We start from the raw sequence: 18206 nt of genomic DNA, 5'->3' as shown, positions 1-18206 counted from the left end.
AAGTGTTTAACAAAACGAAAACTGTATGTATGATGGATGGTATTCAGCCATCAGCCACTATAATGTGGATGTACCTACAATGCTAAATGAAGTACCAAGAATACATATAAAACAATAGAAGCAGAAAAGTGATGACTGGATTTAAGGACTACAGAGATGGTACAATGGAGAATTTAGTTACAAGGCATAACCTCTCCACTGGGTGTGATGAAAATGGTTGGGAACTCTGAAGAGATTTGTACAATGTGGGGGGATGAGCCCAGCAGGTATGCTACTTGATCTAGCCCTGAGAGGACAAAGTGCCTAGTCTTCTGAATCTTAGTGAGAACCACGGTAGGGAACAGTTTGTAGACTCCTCAAAAACATACAACTCCCCTATGATCTACTGATACCACTCTTGAATATTTATCAACAAGATGCAAGAGGATATAGTAAAAGATATAGTAAAGTACAACTATGTTCTGTTGCTGCGGTATTCATCATAGGCAAAGAAGGAAACAGAACCCCTCAATGGACAAATGGATCAAGAAAGCATGAGATAGACAGACATAGATAGATAAGATAGACAGACAATAAACACAATGAAATATTCCTCACCCATCCTTCCTGATATTACATCATTTGCAAATAAATAAAACCTGAAAATTATGTTAAGTATTATGTTAAGGAAAATTGTTAAGTAGTAGTATGTCAACTCATATGAAATAAGTATTACGGGATACACAAATGACATATGTTTTCTCTTACATGTTTTTTAAAGTCTAATTTATAAATATGTATATAAACATAAGGTCATGTGCATATACACACAAATGTATTAACTAAAATATGGTATATGAAGAGGAAAAATCCAGTGGTACACCTCCTTTGAATAACTTATAGTCTAACAAAATGAAAAGCAAAACTGGGCATTAGTGGCTCGTACTTGTAATCCTAGCTACTCAGGAGGCTGAGAGCCAAGGATCAAGGTTGGAAGCAAGCGTGGGCAGAATAGTCTGTCAGACTCTTATCTGCAATTAATCACCAGAATATACAAAGTGGAGCTGTGGCTCAAAGTAGTAGGGCACTGACCTTGAACACAAAAGCTCAAGGACAGTGCCCAGGCACTGAGCTCAAGTCCCATGACTGGAAAAAAACATGAATTCCAAGAAGCCTGGTTCTTCAGGCAGGTAAGAGGAGGGGTTAGACAAACGAAGAGAGGAAGAGTGGGAGAATACAGTCATTATATACTGTGTGTGTGTGTGTGTGTGTGTGTGTGTGTGTGTGTGTGTGTGTGTAAACAGAAAAACTCACTGGATAGGTGAGGTTGAGAGACTGAGAATTATGAAAGAATTATGAAATTGATCAAGATATGCTATATTCATAAACTGATGTCCTGAACTTAAATCAACAACATCAACAATAAAGAATAATTCAACCTTACAGAAAGTCTCTATGTAGCTGATCTATGTGAGAATATTCCATAAAGCAGAAAAATGACGCCAATCTTCTGATGACCTGACAGTTGGTGTTGAGGTCAGGTGAATAAAGCTAGTAGAATAGAGTACATAGATACAACTTTCCCAGTCTCAATCTGTCTGTGCTTTTAGGGGGTAGTAAGTCAGTTCTTGCTAGTTGAACACTGGGTGGCAGTCTACATCTAGGTATACATCAATTCTGAATTGGTCTTGGAGTTTGTTAAAAGTTAGTATCTTCATTAAATGCTGTTAAATTACTAAATTAGATTTTTATAAAACATTCCTGGGTTTGTTAGCACTATACCAATTTGGAAGCAGATGTTTCCTTTACATGTCCTGGGAGACATCGTGCAAATGGGGCAGCCTCTTTGGGCAGGATACATGGGAAAATACTCTACTGGTTTTCATACACTTGGGTACATAGTTTCCTCATTGAAGTGTGACTTATCCCCAGAAGCCATGTGCTCACAAGACTTTGACTAATCTCCTTGTTTCTTATTTAATTAATGGAACATCATACAGCAAGAATAGTTTCCCTTGTGTAAACTAGACTGAGGAGATCCACATATTTCTAGGAAAATGCTTTGTCTTGGTTATCCTGACTTCACTTCTTGGGTTATCTATTTTACTCCTTTTTGACTTTATTAACCTTCTAACCTGATCTATTTTTTTTCATGTCTCTACTTCATAAAGATACACACTATGCTACAGTATTCAAAATTGTCTGATCTTCCAGTGTCTCTTAGTCCTGTGGACCAGACTTCTATAAAATTCTACTCCCACAAATCCAGTTAGCTTCTGCCATGGCTCTGTGAGCTGCTCCCTGATCTTCCAAGTCGATAAACAGGTGGTCAAAGACATCGAAGACCCTACCCAGCTTAAAGCAGTTACAGAGGAGACATGCACACCACTGTCAGTGAGAATAATGGGAAAAGGCTTCCCTTAAGAAATGTCAGTCAAATCAAATGTTGAAGAAAGCCAAATTCATGAAATGGGCCAACTGAAATGCAGAAGTAAGAGCCAATGTTGGTGAGATTCCTTTTGAGATTGATTCCAATGGAAGCCAAGAAAAAAAAATGACCAATAAGCCAGGCCTCTAAGAAAACCATAGAAACCTGTTCCCTCCTCACTGGGACAACAGTAGCAACAACAGCAGCACTATACCCTGCCTAGCTGCCTTCCACTTTCCTGTAATAGTGCCCTCATAAACCTATTTCTCCTAATCTTTTGTTTCGGTACATTCTTTTATGAATGCTCAACTCCAGAAAATCCACATGGCCTAATCAGCAAAAGCAGGTTCATATATCACACAATATACCAAACAGTTTACATTAAGATTCTTGTCTTTAATTAAATAGCCATTTCTTTACAACCATCCGTGAAGGGACCATTTCCACATATCTTCCCTCCTCCAAATCTTACTCTACAAATCCAGATTCACATTTCTAATTGTATAGGATATATCTCCCCAAAGATCCCAACTCCCCAAGTTAATGCCTGCCTTCAACTCATCATCTTTCCTTTTCTTGTCATTGTTTGAAACTGTGCTTCTGTGTTCTGTTCAGATGTACTTATATTCAGAGTTTCAGTTTCCATGTGCCAAAAATGTAACTGTGGATGCATGCACCCAGCTAAGCAATCAGGTATCAAGGGCACAGATTGGGCTATGGGTCATAGAAAGGCCAGTCACAATGAGGACAAGAATTGGCACCGAGCCACTCCACGTTGGTCTGCCCTAACTCACGCAGCATCTGCATCAGCCTGGCTTGTAGATGAGCAAGCATCCCCAGGTGGTTGATACCATCAATATCCTCATAACTCTCCCTTGGGGCAGGATAGCGCACTCGTCTTAGCTTGGTGAGTCCAATGGTATGGTATGGAAGGCTTTCTAGCACGGACATGGAGACGGGATTCCCAGAAAAGCTGAAGATTGTAAGCTGGGAGCATTGGCGCATGGCAGGTAGCATGGCAGTGAGCTGAGAGTCTATGATGCCACATTCATTTAAGCTCAGGTTTTGGAGGGTGGCAGACACACTCTTCAGCAGTGTTTCAAAGGTCTCAGAACTTACATTACTCAGGCTAACCCTATTTAGATTCAGTTCCTTCAGCTGCTTGGTGTTGGAGCACTGGGACAGATTCATTAAGTCTGATTCCAGAAGCAGGCAATTGGTGACTGAGAGAATCTTCAAGGGGCTCATCAGGCACCTGAGGAGAGACAAAATAGATAAGGGCTGGGAATTAGTGGTAGTGGGGAAGACCTAAAGAGATGAGAAATAACGTAGTACATTAAGAACAACAGTCACACAAGATACCTTCTTTCCATATCCTAGAGATCCTTAAAAAAGGAAATCTTCTCATCATAACTCGAACTTCCTTCCAGACACTGCGTCAGCAAGTTATCTATATGTCTTTGCACAAAGCATTTTTTACAAAGGACAAACTTGGGACATATCACCAGCATCTAAGGGCCCTGCCAGGGCATCCAAGGGCATCAACCTTAGGTCCTTGTGTTATTGGTAAACCACTTGTCATTGTTGACAATTACTCACTCCCCTTCACCTCCACAATCATGTGTTTCCCACCTAATCCCTTATATGAAGTTCAAAACAACATTATAGACAAGAAATCTGAGGCAGATTTGAAAGAGGAAGCTCGTGCTGACAAAGCTGGCTGAGTGAAGTATATCATCTAAAATTCAATGCTTGATGGAATTTACTTTCTTCAGTGCTCTCCACCTTAGTTATGATCATCTAAACTTAGACTCATTTATTAAAGAATTCCCAAAGCCAACTCTCCCAAATCCAAACCCCCAACAGTTTCCTAGCAGGCAGTCACTGCCAACAATAGCATCTATCCTGGTTTAAAACTGAAGATGGTCCATCCCTCCCCCAAAATTCATATTGAAATGGAATCCTAATGATGAAGTTCATTGGATGTTGAAAGAGATGATTAGCGCTGTACTTTCAGGAATGAATTAGTACACTCAATTAATGGATCAATGAGCTATCTCAAGGGTGAATTCTCTAGTTAAAAACAACTATGACTATCTCTCCATGTCTATCCTTTTCTATCTGCCTCTCCCTTTTCTTTATTGCTTTTTTACTTTCTTAGTCACAGTCTTACTATGTAGCTGGCCTCAAAGCACTCTTCTACCAAGCCTCACTAAAACTGGAATTACAGGTTTAGTTTGCATCAGACCCAGTATAGTTATATCTCTTGAGTACACACAGTCTCTTTAGTCATGACATTCTATAGTTCAGATTCTTCCAGAAAAAATAAAAGACTATCAATGGGTATAGTCCATTTGCCTTAAACTAGACCTGAAAACAAAATAATCATTACAAAAATAACAGAGCTAGCCAGGCACAGTGGCTCACGCCTGTAATCCTAGCTACTCAGGAGGCTGAGATCTGATGATCAAAGTTCAAAGCCAGCCCAGGAACTAAAGTCTGTGAGACTCTTATCTCCAATTAACCACCAGAAAACTGGAAGTGGTGCAGTGGCTCAGGGGGTAGGGTAGTAGCTCAGGGACAGCGCCCAGGCCCAGAGTTCAAGCCCAACAACAACAAAAGTAACAGAGCCAGGAGTTGGTGATTCACACCTACAATCCTAGCTACTCAAGAGGTTGAAAACAGAGGATCACAGTTGGATGCCAGCCTATGCAGGGAAGTCCATGAGACTCATCTCCAATTAACCCTCAGAAAGCGGAAATGGCTCTGAAGCTCAAGTGGCAGAGCACTAGTCTTGAGCAAAAGAGCTCAGTGCACAGGTTCTGAGTTCAACCCTCACAACTGACAGGGGAAAAAAAACCAACTTAGAAATAATGTACCTAGCCTTTCCTATTATTAGCAAACAGAAAAAGAAAGGGACTAAGATAATCTCTAGCCTTTCTATGAGCAGTTTGGTGACATAAATCATATACAGAAACAAGATAATTTGTTGACATTCAGAGACATATGGATTACAACTAGTATAGAACACTCATTATTCCTGAAATAAGATTTGTGCTATCTCTCACCTGAGCACATAGTACAGGCGACCTTGAAGGAAGAATAGAGATTCCAAATGCAGCTCCTGGAGGTGATGCAGACTGAGGAACTGAGTGCTTAATTGGTTGACACATTGTTCTTCCTCCTCTGAGGAAGTACAGGGAGATATCTGGATGTGGGACAGGAGGAGTCTCCGCAGATTACCCATCTGGCCCAGATGAGATGCAAATTTTCCCAAAGTTGATGGCTTCCAGGTAAAGGTCACTTCCAAATCTTGGACAGACTCTAACTGTACCATTTTCAGGATCATCTTAATATTCTGCAAGGGAACTTCAAAAATCCTCAGCTTCTTGCAACTTAGATAGAGTAAACCCTTCCTTTGCTTGACCTTCTCAATGAGGGAAGTGAGCAGCTCATCATGGCTTCCTTTATTGAGGTACAGGTCTATGAGCACCTGCACAGGAGCCAAGTGTTGTTTTACTCCCATCCCAGAATCACCCACTTTTTGCTTCTTCATCATTGGTTGGGCAGCATCTGATAATAAGCACAAACCATCCCTGGTTCCAGTCCATACAGTCTCTAAGTCCTGATGAGTTTTCTGGCGTAAATCAAGCACTTGCAGTTTCCACTGCCTATGGGGAAAACAGGTGATTAATTTTTTTAAAGCACAAGGCTCAGAAATAAGGCAAAGAGAAAATGTCTAACTTGAACTTCAACTCAAAAACCTAGTCATTAGGTGCACTTCTCTACTTGGATTCTGCCTTTTCCCCTGAATCTTTCTTCTAAAAAGATCACTTTGCCCTTAGATCTTCCTGGTGTCTGTCTATCCATCTATGGGAGGAACAACCAACCTCATAAGTACCAGGCAAGGGTTCTACCACACTGAACTATATCCCCAGCCTCTGCCTCTCATAACTTTATGTGCCACTGGGAGGGAGAGCAGACATATTCCTTCAGTCTCCTGTGCAGGTAACTGGTGGCTTATTCTTAGAGACATCAGTAATTGCTTCCTTATCAGCAGCACCCAAAGGCCCTGCTCTCCATATCTGATAGAGCTGCCTCATTCTCTTATTCCTAGGCTGCTGAGTCTTCCTCACCTAGGGCGAACCTCTTGAGCAAGGAGTGCATCCAGCCCTCTGAGCACAGCTTGGAAGGTCTCCTGGTGAGGCTGCCATTCTTTCATGAGGGTCCCCAGAGGGAGGCAGGCAAAGGGCCAAGCCTGCACGATTGCTTTCAGGACCTCACTGTGTCTCCCAGCATAGGCTGCTGTGAACAGAGGTGGAAAGAGCTCCACAGGCAGCTCATCCAGAGCAGCAATGGCTAATGCCTCATTCTTCAACAGGCTCTGCTCAGCAAGCTCCAGGAGTCTCGGTGGATCACACATGGTCTTCTTGATGAAACTGTTGCAAAAATAATGCTGAGAAAACATTCATACAAGACAGTCTTCTCAGGTCAACCAGAGCAACTTCATTTTCTCTCCCCACCCCTTCAGAGTGACCAACTCAATCCCAATGTCAATGGTGTGGCAACAGCAGAGATCTGTTTACTCATATTCCATTCTGTAGTCTGTGGCCACAAAATCACACCCATGTCCCTGCTGATACCAAGACAATAATTTGACACAGTGCTGAAGAAGCAGCAATATAACCACTGTCATCATCCCATATCTACTCAGAGCTCCATTAAATTCCAGTCCTCCTGGAAAGTGAGTGCCATGAGCCTAAACACTGAAATGGCCTTTTTAGAGGGAAATATTTCTGAATGCCAAAATACCTGCTTATACATAGGAGTTGTCTCGGGGCTATAATTTAAGTACAATATAAAACTCATGTAGATTTTCAATAATCCCACAGAGGTTAAGAGAAACTTACAGAACATTTCTCAAGTATAATAATAATTAATTGTACAAAGGGATTTCATTGTGATTATGTAACTTTAAAAAAATATATATTGTTGTTCCTAGGGCCTGAACTCTGGGCCTAGGCACTATTCCTGAGCTTCTTTGGCTCACCGCTGGTGTCTACCACTTGAGCCCAGTGCCACTTGTAGCTCTTTCTGAGTAGTGTATTGAAGATAAAAATCTCATGGCCTGCCCTGGCTGACTTTAACCATGATCCTCAAATCTCAGCCTCCTGAGTAGCTAGGATTACAGATGTAAGCCATGGGGTTCCTGGCTGTGATTATATAGCATTTTAAATAGTTATCTGCATACAATAAAGCCTCATGTATATAAATTTCCATGTGTGGCATTCAAAAAATTCAGATTTTGGAGCATTCTGAGGTTAGCATTTTCAGATTGAGAGTGCTCACTTATAACTGACAAGGACAATATAAACGGGAATGTCACATAACCCACATAGCCTCCTCCATTCTAAATAATAGGTGAGGTGGGAAAGATAAGAAATATATGCACAATGCATGACATATACAACTATGAAATAAGAGTGAGGGTGAATGTGATTGAAGTACTTTATAGTAATGTATGGAGATAGGACCTGCTGACATTTTTAAACAAGTGAAAACAGGTCAGATACTGGTGGCTCACACCTGTAACTAAAAGCCCAAACAAAGGGTCCTCAAATGAGTAACATCTAACATAGAAATAAATGAAATATCAGAAAGCAGAAAAATATAATACCTCCACAAAACAACTATTAAACAAAGGATAAGAGTGACAACAAAGCAGAGAAACCCTATACACTAAGCTCAAAGGAGTGGAGATAAGAATGTTCAATGAAGTCAAAGAGGACCTGCAGAGGCAACTACAAAAATATAGAGCATATAAAGAAAGAAATAAGAGTACTTAAAGAGAAAAAGCTAAATGAACTCCAATGGAATGAAAAAGAGCTTAATGAGTTCAGGGGCACTATAACTAAGCAAATAAATCAATTAATACACAGATAAACTGATAAGGGAAGGAAGTCATTGCAAAACATAAAAATGACGTACAATGAAGAGAAAAACAATCATATTGAAGGCAGGGAGACAAAAAAAAAGGTGAGAAGCCTGTCTAGCCTCTCTAGAGTAGATGATATGGAAGATAAAATTGCTGGGCTAGAAGACAGAATAGATATACTAGAGAGAGTACAAGAACAATTTAAAGAGAAAAAAATATGATAGGTATTTTTAAGAACTTCAAGACTCAAAATCATATCTATAACCTTTAGGTGTGGTAGAAGGAAAAGAGAGGATAGCTAATGTCACAGGAAATATATAAGACAGTAATGACAGAAAGTTTCCCAAATCTTAAAAAGAGAAATCCATTTCTGTTCAAGAAGAGTTTAAAATATCTGACTAGACCAGAAAATAACATCTCTATGACATAGCTAAAAGCAAAGAAAATAACCTTATAAAGAGAAAAGATCACCAGAAAAAAGCATATAAAAGCAAGAAGAAACCATAAAAGCAAGCAAAGCTTGGAATGATAAATTTTGAGTCCCGAAAATAAACAACTGAACAGTCAGAATACTCTACACAGCAAGGCTTTCACAAATAAATTTGAGGCAAGTAAAAATATTAGCTAATCAATAAAAGCAACTTATCACTAAACAAGAATCATAGGATATATATATAAATTATAGAATATATATAAAATCATCCCCTATACAAAAGATAAATAAGTGGAAAAATGTATCTCAAAAGATGAATATATAAACATCAGGGAAAGAGGAAGATACAAAAGCAGTGGTGGAAAAATTTCAATAACTACTACATACTTGTCAATTCTAACTATTGATATAGCAATGGACTGATGTTCAAAAAACACAGAATGAGAAATTGGATCAAAAGGTAAGACCCCAACTAGCTGCTGACTACAAGAAACATCTCCAATAGGACAAAAAGAAACACTGCCTTAGGGTGAAAGAAAAAAACTGCCAAACAAACACAACAGAATTTGGAAACTTGAATATCCAAATATCACCAAGGACATACCAAGGCAAAACTCAACAAGAATCTCAACACTACAACTAAAAAAACCTAACTAATCAAACAAACAAAAACCTGTTTTCACCTTCAAAGCTGACAGCTGGACAGATTAGGCAGTTCTAATGGTTCCAGAGTAGGGAGACAAACTAGATATCTATGTCTTACAGCTGTGCCTCTGTATAGTAGATGCTTTAGGTACACAGAAGAGATATTAATGGCCTCTGCACATGAGGAAGTCCATTTAGTACTTTATTTTACTCCACAGCAGTATATATGGACAAATACCTTCATAAATAAGGATTAGACAGAGAGCTTTAAGATTATAAATGTTTTACCCTTATCCAGAGCAATAAGGCAAGAAAAGGATATCAAAGGAATCCACGTAGGGAAAGAAGAAATTAAACTATGTCTATTCACAGATGACATGATCCTATACCAAAAGACCCAATAAATTCCACTCCCAAACTCTTAGACCTAATAAACCACTTTGGCAAAGTGGTAGGATACAAAAAATTAACCTTCAAAAGTCAGTAGCTTTTCTGTACACCAACAATACACAAACAGAAGGAAAAATCAAGAAAATGATCCCATTTGCAATAGCCTCCAAAAGAATAAAATAGTTAGAAATTAACCTAAGCAAGGATGTAAACGAATTATTTAACAAAAACTATAAAAGCCTAAAGAAAGAAATCAAAGAGGATACCAGGAAATAGAAAGACATCCCATGCTTATGGATAGGGAGAATCAACATAATGAAAATGGCCATACTGTGAAAATCGATACACAATTTCAATGCAATCCCCATCAAAATCCCAAGGACATTCTTCACTGAAATAGAAGGAGTAATACAAAGGTTCATATGGAACAACAAAAAAATCTAGAATAGCCAAAGCAATTCTAGGAAAAAAGAGTAATGCAGGTCGTATTACAATACCAGACTTGTAACTCTACTATAGAGCCATAATAACGAAAACAGCTTGGTATTGGCACGAAAATAGACCAGAAGATCAATGGAACAGAAAAGAAGATCCAGAAATAAAAACACATACCTATAATCAACTAGTATTTGACAAAGGAGATATATAGTGGAATAAACAAAGCCACTTCAATTATTGGTGTTGGGAAAACTGGGAAACCACATGCAGAAAATTAAAAATTGATTCCAGCCTGTCGCCATGCACAAACATTAACTCAAAATGGATCAAACACCTCAATATCAGACCTGAAACTGCTATACAACAGAGTAGGAGAGACACTGGAACTGATAGGCACAGGCAAAAACTTCTTGAACAGAGTCCCAGAGTCACAACAGATTGGAGAGAGACTTGACAAATGGGACTACCTAAAAATAAAAAATTTCTTCACAAAGACATACCTACTAAAAAAGACAGCCAACCAAATGGGAAAAGATATTTACCAATAATACATCAGACAAATGCTTAATAACCAAGATCTACAGGGAACTCAAGAAGCTAATCCCCCGCAAATCCAACAAACCAATCACTAAATGGGCAAAGGAACTAAAGAGAGACAAAAGAAGAGGTTAAATGGCAAAAAAAAAAATGAAAATGCCCATCATCTATGGTCATAAAGGAAACGCAAATAAAAGAAAGACCATATCTCAAAATAGCCATTTCACAAAAGGAACCGGAGGTATAGTTCAGCAATAGAGCACCTGCCTAGCAAGCACAAGCCACAAACTCAAAGCCTAGTACTACTCCAAAAGTGAAGAAATCAGAGCAAGTTGCCCAAGAAAGTACACATCTACAATCCTAGCTATTCAAGAAGTATAGATACCCATTTTCAACTACTTCAGTCTCTTACTGATACCTACAGCACTGTCCAAGACTGACCTGTGAAAAGTCACAGACCTAACCTGAAAGACAAAAGAAAAAGGGGGCATAGCTCAAGTGGTACATTGCTTGCCTACCAAGCTCCAGGCTCTGAGTTCAAATTCATGAGTCACAAAAAAAGAAGGAAAGAGAAAAGGGGAAATGGGGAAAGGGAAAGAAAAAAGAAAAGGAAAGAAAAATGCAAAAACCAATTAGCAACCACCATCAGCAGGAGTTTCAAAAAGTGATGATTGACAATGATGGCTTAGGTGTGGATAAGTAAACAAAAATACCCTGTGCCATTCAACAGGCACTTGCTGACGTACAGTCCCCACACACCACAGAAAATACTTGCCCTGGAAATGGTTCAAGGGGTATGGCAGTAGCCTTGTGCTGAAGTGCTCAGGGGCAATGCCCAGGCCCAGAGTTCAAGTCCCATGGCCACCAACAACAACAATAACAAAAATAACTGCTGTTGTCTAACCATCCAACTCAAAGATTATAACCTGAAGGGAAACCAAGATAAACCAGTTTTCCAGGACTGTCCAATTCTGGTCCACTTCTCCTAATAACGCAAAGTAGCATAAACAGACATTGTGAATGGGGCTACAACTTGAGAACAAGGGCCCCAGCGTACTAGAGCTGCTTCTTGTAAAACTGATTTGAACTCAGGATGTCATGTTTGCTAAGCAGGTTCTCTATTACTTGAACCAAGGCCTAGTCCTCATTCACCTTAATTATTTTTCAGATGTGGTCTCATGTTATTGTCCTAGCCTAACCTCCGACTGCAGTTCTCCTACCTAGTAGGCCTTTTGTGTAGCTGAGGTAACAGGCCTACACAACACTCAGTTTACTAGCTGAGATGGTCACTGTCATTCTCCCAGTCTCCATCTCCTAAGTAGTTAACATGCATACACCACTCTGCCCAGCCAAATGATCCTTCCAGCAATACAGCAAGACGATACATTTGCACAAAATGGAAAAAGATAGTGGGAGGAAAATAAAGATTTTTCCTACTTCCCTAAGAGATGCTTCAGGATAGAGTCTCTAGCTACCCAGTGGCAAAAGACAAGAAGTAACAGGTGATATCCAGGTACCTGAAATAACTGAGGACTACCTTACCTGATAACTTCTTCCACACCAGCCCAATTCAGACTGCACTCCAGCACTCTGATATTTCTTCCTCGGGATGTCCTGTCCTGCCAGTCACCAGCTTCTGCACAAGTCTGAGAATGGTAAGAACATGCTCCAAAAGCAAGGAGACTGGTTTTAACACATGTAGTCATGGTGTAGCCCTGATAAAACTACAGAGGAAAGAAACCCAGCTCGGTAGACCCCCCCCCCCCAACTTGACCTCAGGGAAATTCTTCTCCTTTGATTAACTGTGATGCAAAATCTCTAGTCTTGAACCCTCTATCTTCCCAAGTTCTACATTCATAGTTTTCTGTTCTATACCCAGCTCAAGCCTCCTCTTTCCATTCTGCACCGGTCCCGGGGCTTGACCTCAGGGCCCAGGCGCTGTCCCCGAGCCGTTAATGCTTTCCCAGAGCGTGCCCTCGTCCCATCTAGCTCTTTGGTGGTTAATGGGAGACGTGAGTCTCTGGGACTTCGCTGTGAACCGCAATCCTCCTATCTCAAGCCTCCCGAGAGGTCAGGGTTACAGGCGTGAGCCACGGACACCCGAATCCAAAGCCTCATCCTCACCTCCCTGTCTCCGCACCTGCTTCTCCTCCGCTGAGCCCGAGGCCCACGTGAGTGACAGCTCTGTCCTCAAGGCCGCCCACCACGGTCCCGCCCGAGTCCCTTCTCCCCGGCCCTCGCTCCTGCGCTGGGGACCCTCCCGGGAAGACACCCCGTGTCTCTGCCCCTCGCCCCCGTCCGGAGGCCTCGGCTCTCGGAACGCCGGCCTCTTAACACCCCAGGCCATGGCCGCCTCCCCAGGGCCGGGGCCGCCGACTCATGGAGGCCCGGGGGGGGGGGGGGGGGGCGCTTCGCGTCACCCCGCACGGCCACGGCCCCCGCTTCTGAGGGGAAAACCGGGGACCCGGGGAAGCGAGGGGACCCGGGGTGGCCCTGCGGCCTGAATTTACCGTCTCTTCCCCACCGTGCCTCGCCACCCTCCACGCCTCAGCTATGGCTGCCGTCGTGGTGGGAACCGGAGGATGATTCAGCACGTTTGCCAACTCTCGCGCGAGATCTCGCGAGATCCCATGGCCGGGCGCCTGGAAGGAGGGAAGCGGGGGAGAAAGCGGGGGAGGGAGGTGGGGTCTGGGTAGGCCTGTGACCCTGCCCACCCCCGTCTAGAGGGCGGGCTTGGAAGGAGCGGGGTGCCAGAGTGGGTGTTGGGGGCACGGAGAGTGGAGGCTGAGGCGGGAAAGAAGGCCCAGAGCCAGGGTGGGGAGTGCGGGGAGGAAAGGGGCAGCGCTGAGGAAGGCAGCTGGAAGACAGGAGGGGGAGAAGCCTGGAGGCGGCCAGGGGTGTCCGGAGAAGGAGGGAGACGCTGTGAGGAGACCGAAGGGCAGGGCTCGGGATGAGGAGGGTGTGGGTAGGGAGAAGGGGGGGGGCTCCTGGAAAAAGGGAGGAAGAGGGCCAGGCCTGGACCCATTCTGCCCTATGGCACTTTCAGTTTCTGCCATCAAGTTAGCACATACTTAACTGTGTATGCCTGAAAACACTTAATATCTATTCTCAGAAAATTCTAAGTATATATTTTCCATGAAATAAAGAGACAATTTGTAACTCTGAATCCAAATGATTCGACACAAATATAAAAAAGGAGAAAGAAAGAGCTAAGCTCTCACCAAGATTCCAGTTCTAGCCTCATAGCAGAAAGTTCATACCCAAAGATTGAGTCTAAATAAGCTTTCGCACCACAGAGATCTGTCAGAGAGGAGAAAGGCAGGAAGCCAGCACAAGAAGACAGCGTGACTCGGAGCTGCCGTGGAGACAAAGCCTCCTTCCAGCACCTGAGCAGACAGCGCTTCTTGGCAACGCAGACCTGTCGGCGCCAGACAGAGCCACATAGAGCCTGCGCGAGCCCAGAGCCGTCCCCTGGACGTGGCGCGGACCTGCCAGCTTCATGGAACCTGAGAATCCAGCAATTTGTGAGTACCTCCAAGGAGACGTTTCCACTTCTACTCAGGGAATGGCATTGGGAAGGAATCCCCTCCCCCACCAGCCAGCAGCAGCGCCATCTTGACTGCTGGCGAAGACCCTGCCAAACCAACTGGAGCCTGAGATGTGGTGCTGGCAGCGCCATCATTCAAAAGGGCAAAAGTTTTCCCAAAGGCAGCTTAGCCAGATGACCGCCCCCCCCCCCACGCTAGCGGAAGTTCCTCCCCCTGGGCGGGGCCGCACTCCTGGTAAACAAAGCCGCTGGTGGCTCCACAGGCTCTTTTTCTGCCCAAGCAAGCAAACTGATCGGAAAAACTGCAAAGCCAAATTGCAGGAGAAAAATACTCCTTAAAGTGTTTGGATCCAGAATTTAGTGGAGACACAGGTTTCTCACTCCCCCCCCCCCAAAAAAATAAACTGAAGAATACCCCTTTTTCTCTACCTTTTTTCATTTGCATTTTTCCATATAATTTTTATTGTAATTAATAGAAGGGTTACATTACATTCGCCAGATGGAAGGTGCATTGCTTCACATACATTGATATCCTTTCTCATGTCTTGGTCCCCATTTTCCTCCCCCCTCACCCCTACCCTCATCTTGTTTTCCCCCTTTCCTATCCAATTTCAAATAACCAAATAGGCATATATCCAATATATCGGACAACAAAGTGAAATACTGTAACAATATGAGATAACCAAGGGAAAGCAAAAGAGATGAGAGATAACATAGTACATTAAGGACAACAATCACTCATTATATGGCTTTTGTTTCTATATCTTCATTTGCATTTTTATGTGTTCTTATTTTTTTGGTCATTTTGCCTCCAACTTTTTCTTAATGTTATTTTTTTTCTTTCCATTTTTTTTTCTTTCGCTTTCCTTCTGCCATTGTGGTCATTCCTAGAAACATAGTGACAGCACTGGGTACAGACTGGATACAAATTATATTGTTATTGATACAGTCACCTGCTTTTTAATCTGTTTGTTGTGAACCATAGTATTTCTTGTTTAAGAACTCACAAGTATGTGGGTTCACCCCCCACCTTTTTATTATTTTTTTTAATTTTTTAATTTTTACTTTTTTAAATTTTTATCATTGATCTCTCCTATGTGTACCTTCCTCTTTTCTTTATATATTTTTCTTATTACTCTTCTCATTTTTTATAAGTTTTATCTTATTTTTTCTAAATGTTGTACTCAACTATTTTACCTTTCTATCACCTTAGGTCAGTTATCCTTATGCTGTCCCTTTCCTTCATTACTATATTAATCTTACATTCCTACATTACTCTTTTCTCACCTCCCATCTTGTCTTTCATACTATTTTTCTATCTCTGGTCCTCTGTTCATCCTTCAACTTTTATAATGCATAGATCTACAGTTGATGGTTGTTGAGTAATACTGTATATCTAGGTGTTCAATTATAATATAATTTCAAAGTTACTTAAATATCATAGAGATTGGATTGTTGGGAGATTTTTGGTCATAAAATGGTGATCGGTGGTGGTGGTAGATTTGTCTGTAAGTGAGAGAGTGATAATACCAATCTAAAATTGTGAACTTCTATTTTCTGGCCAGCTAAAGAGCTCTAGTTTGGTTATATCTGAAAAATAGTAATCTTGTGCAGTACTAGTCTTGCTCCCATTTTCAAATGGGCAGAACAAGAAACTCAAGAAAAATGACAAATCAAGGAATAGCATCTCCCACCCAATATAAACAGGTATTGGAGAAGTCAATGGCAAAACTAGTGGAGAGTCCTCTAAATGCTGCACAAATGCAATTGGTAAACATGATTAATGGAAAGTTAGAAACTACACAGAAAGAGATATGTGAATGAGAGGAAGCCATATCTAAATGAGAGGAAAACATAAATAAGGAGATACATGAATGTATGGAAGCCATAAAGGAGGCCATAAAAAATGATTTACGTGAACATGAGGAAGCTAGACAAAGAAAAATGGATGAATTCACAGAATCTAAAGGCAAAAAGCTAATCAAACTCCAACAAATGTCCAATGAGAGTAAAGCTGCTAAGCTAAACAAGACTTCAAAGAGACCACTCAAATGGAAATCAAGGAGTTAAAGAAGTCTACACAAGATCTAAAACAAGAGATGCAAGGCATCAAAAATGACTAATTGAAAGGTAGGGAGATGAAGAACAAAGTAGAAAGTATTAGCAGGTTAGACAATGCAGAAGAGAAAATAACTGGGGTCAAAGATAATCTAGTTGTAATAAGGAACGGAAAGTAAGTCAAATCAAATCTAGGAAATTTGAGAGAATGCTTCAGGATGTCCAAGATACAATTAGGAAGCCTAATTTAAGGCTAATTGGTATTGAGGAGGTCCTGGAGAAAGAGGTCAGTGTATTGGAAATATACTTCAGGGAATCATCTCAGAGAACTTCCCAAATATCCAGAAGAGCAGGCCCATTCAGATACAAGAAGCTTTTAGAATCCCAAGCAGACCTGACCAGAAAAAGGACATGCCATAGCCACATTATAATCTGTACAGGATCAAAAGAGACCAAAGAAAGAATCCTAAAAGCAGCCAGGGAGAAGAGAACAATCAGAATAACCGGATTTCTCAACAGAGACCATGCAAGCAAGAAGAGATTAGAAGGATATATGTCATGCCCTTAAGACAAATAATTACCAACCAAGAATACTGTACCCAGCTAAGCTCATTCATAACTGATTCCAAGGAAAAGCTGCAACATTACGTAGCAACCAAGCCAGCACTACAGAAAATTCTCAAAAATGTTCTACATATTGAAAACCAATACAAACGTGGTACTAACAAAGAAATAGCACCCAAAACTCATACCAGGTAATTACCACAAGAACTGTCAAGCCACAGGCCCTAATGAAAGCTTTTAAAAATGGCAGGAACTAGTAAATATTTTTCAATCCTAACCCTCAATATCAATGGACTTAACTCTCCAATTAAACGGCATAGACTCTCTAACTGGATCAAAAAGCAAGATCCATCGTTCTGCTGTCTTCAAGAAATAAATCTTGCCCCCCAAAATAAACATTTTTTTAAAGTGAGAGGTTGGAATAAAGTTTATCAAGGTAACGCCCCTCATAAACAAGCTGGAGTTGCCATCCTCATATCAGATAAAATAGCTTTCAAACTAAAGTTAGTGATAAAAGACAAAGAAGGTTATTACATACTAATAAAGGAATCGCTCCTCGAGGAGGACATAACCATCCTAAATATCTACACACCTAACCCCAGAGCACCGAACTTCATCAAGCAAACTTTACTTTCACTAAAACTATACATAGATTGAAACACAGTGATTTTTGGTGCCTTTAATACACCACTCTCACCTATGGACAGATCAACCAGGCAAAAACTCAACAGAGAAAGCTCAGAATTGAACAACTGTATAGACCAACTAGATCTAACAGACATCTGCAGATTATTCCACCCACTAACATTACAATATACATTTTTTTCAGCAGCACATGGAACATTTTCCAAAATAGACCACATTTTTAGAACATAAAACAAACCTGTAGAGATTCAGAAACACTGATATTATTCCCTGAATTCTCTTAGACCACAAGGGCATCAAATTGGAACTGAACACCAATTCCCAGCAACAAAAACCATGTAACTCATGGAGATTGAAAAACGCATTGTTGAATCACCAATGGGTCATCAAGGGGGGAAATCAAGATAAGCGGAGGGAGGGCCACGTCATGAGAAAGGGTATCAACTTTTTTGAAGTTATGCACCTTCTATTTGGTGAATATAATGTAACCCTTCTATTAATCACAATAAAAATTATTTAAAAAAAGAAAAAACCATATTAAGTGAAGTAAGCCAGACTCAAAGGAACATAGGCTCAATGGTTTCCCTCATTTGTCACAATCAATAGA

General features: G+C 41.2%; 1 protein-coding gene across 1 annotated transcript; it reads right to left on the bottom strand.

The window, feature by feature from the left end:
- Nucleotides 1–2782: 2782 nt before the first annotated feature.
- On the bottom strand, nucleotides 2783–17901 carry LOC150045245 (melanoma antigen preferentially expressed in tumors-like). The gene is made up of 6 exons (XM_090320535.1): nucleotides 17838–17901; nucleotides 13296–13427; nucleotides 12328–12431; nucleotides 6544–6863; nucleotides 5476–6078; nucleotides 2783–3662 (listed from the first exon to the last, which is right to left on the bottom strand). Exons 4-6 carry the CDS (start codon nucleotides 6828–6830, stop codon nucleotides 3122–3124), a joined length of 1431 nt encoding a protein of 476 aa, XP_090176661.1. The 5' UTR covers nucleotides 6831–6863; nucleotides 12328–12431; nucleotides 13296–13427; nucleotides 17838–17901; the 3' UTR covers nucleotides 2783–3121.
- Between the last annotated feature and the right edge of the window lie 305 nt (nucleotides 17902–18206).

Source organism: Megascapheus bottae, chromosome 28 (genome assembly GCF_031878675.1).
Source record: "Megascapheus bottae isolate mThoBot1 chromosome 28, mThoBot2.hap1, whole genome shotgun sequence".
Taxonomy (NCBI): Eukaryota; Metazoa; Chordata; class Mammalia; order Rodentia; family Geomyidae; genus Megascapheus; species Megascapheus bottae.
Note: the sequence above shows the minus strand (reverse complement) of the source record. Positions and strands in the feature narration are given on the sequence as shown.

What these genes read in the sequence shown, in the direction of transcription:
- LOC150045245 (XM_090320535.1), bottom strand. Translation starts at nt 6,830, where the DNA reads ATGTGTGATCCACCGAGACTCCTGGAGCTTGCTGAGCAGAGCCTGTTG. An exon ending in GCTCAAGAGGTTCGCCCTAG is followed by an intron (nt 6,079 to 6,543) that starts GTGAGGAAGACT and finishes TTTTCCCCATAG; the next exon opens with GCAGTGGAAACTGCAAGTGC. An exon ending in CGCCTGTACTATGTGCTCAG is followed by an intron (nt 3,663 to 5,475) that starts GTGAGAGATAGC and finishes GTCTCTCCTCAG; the next exon opens with GTGCCTGATGAGCCCCTTGA.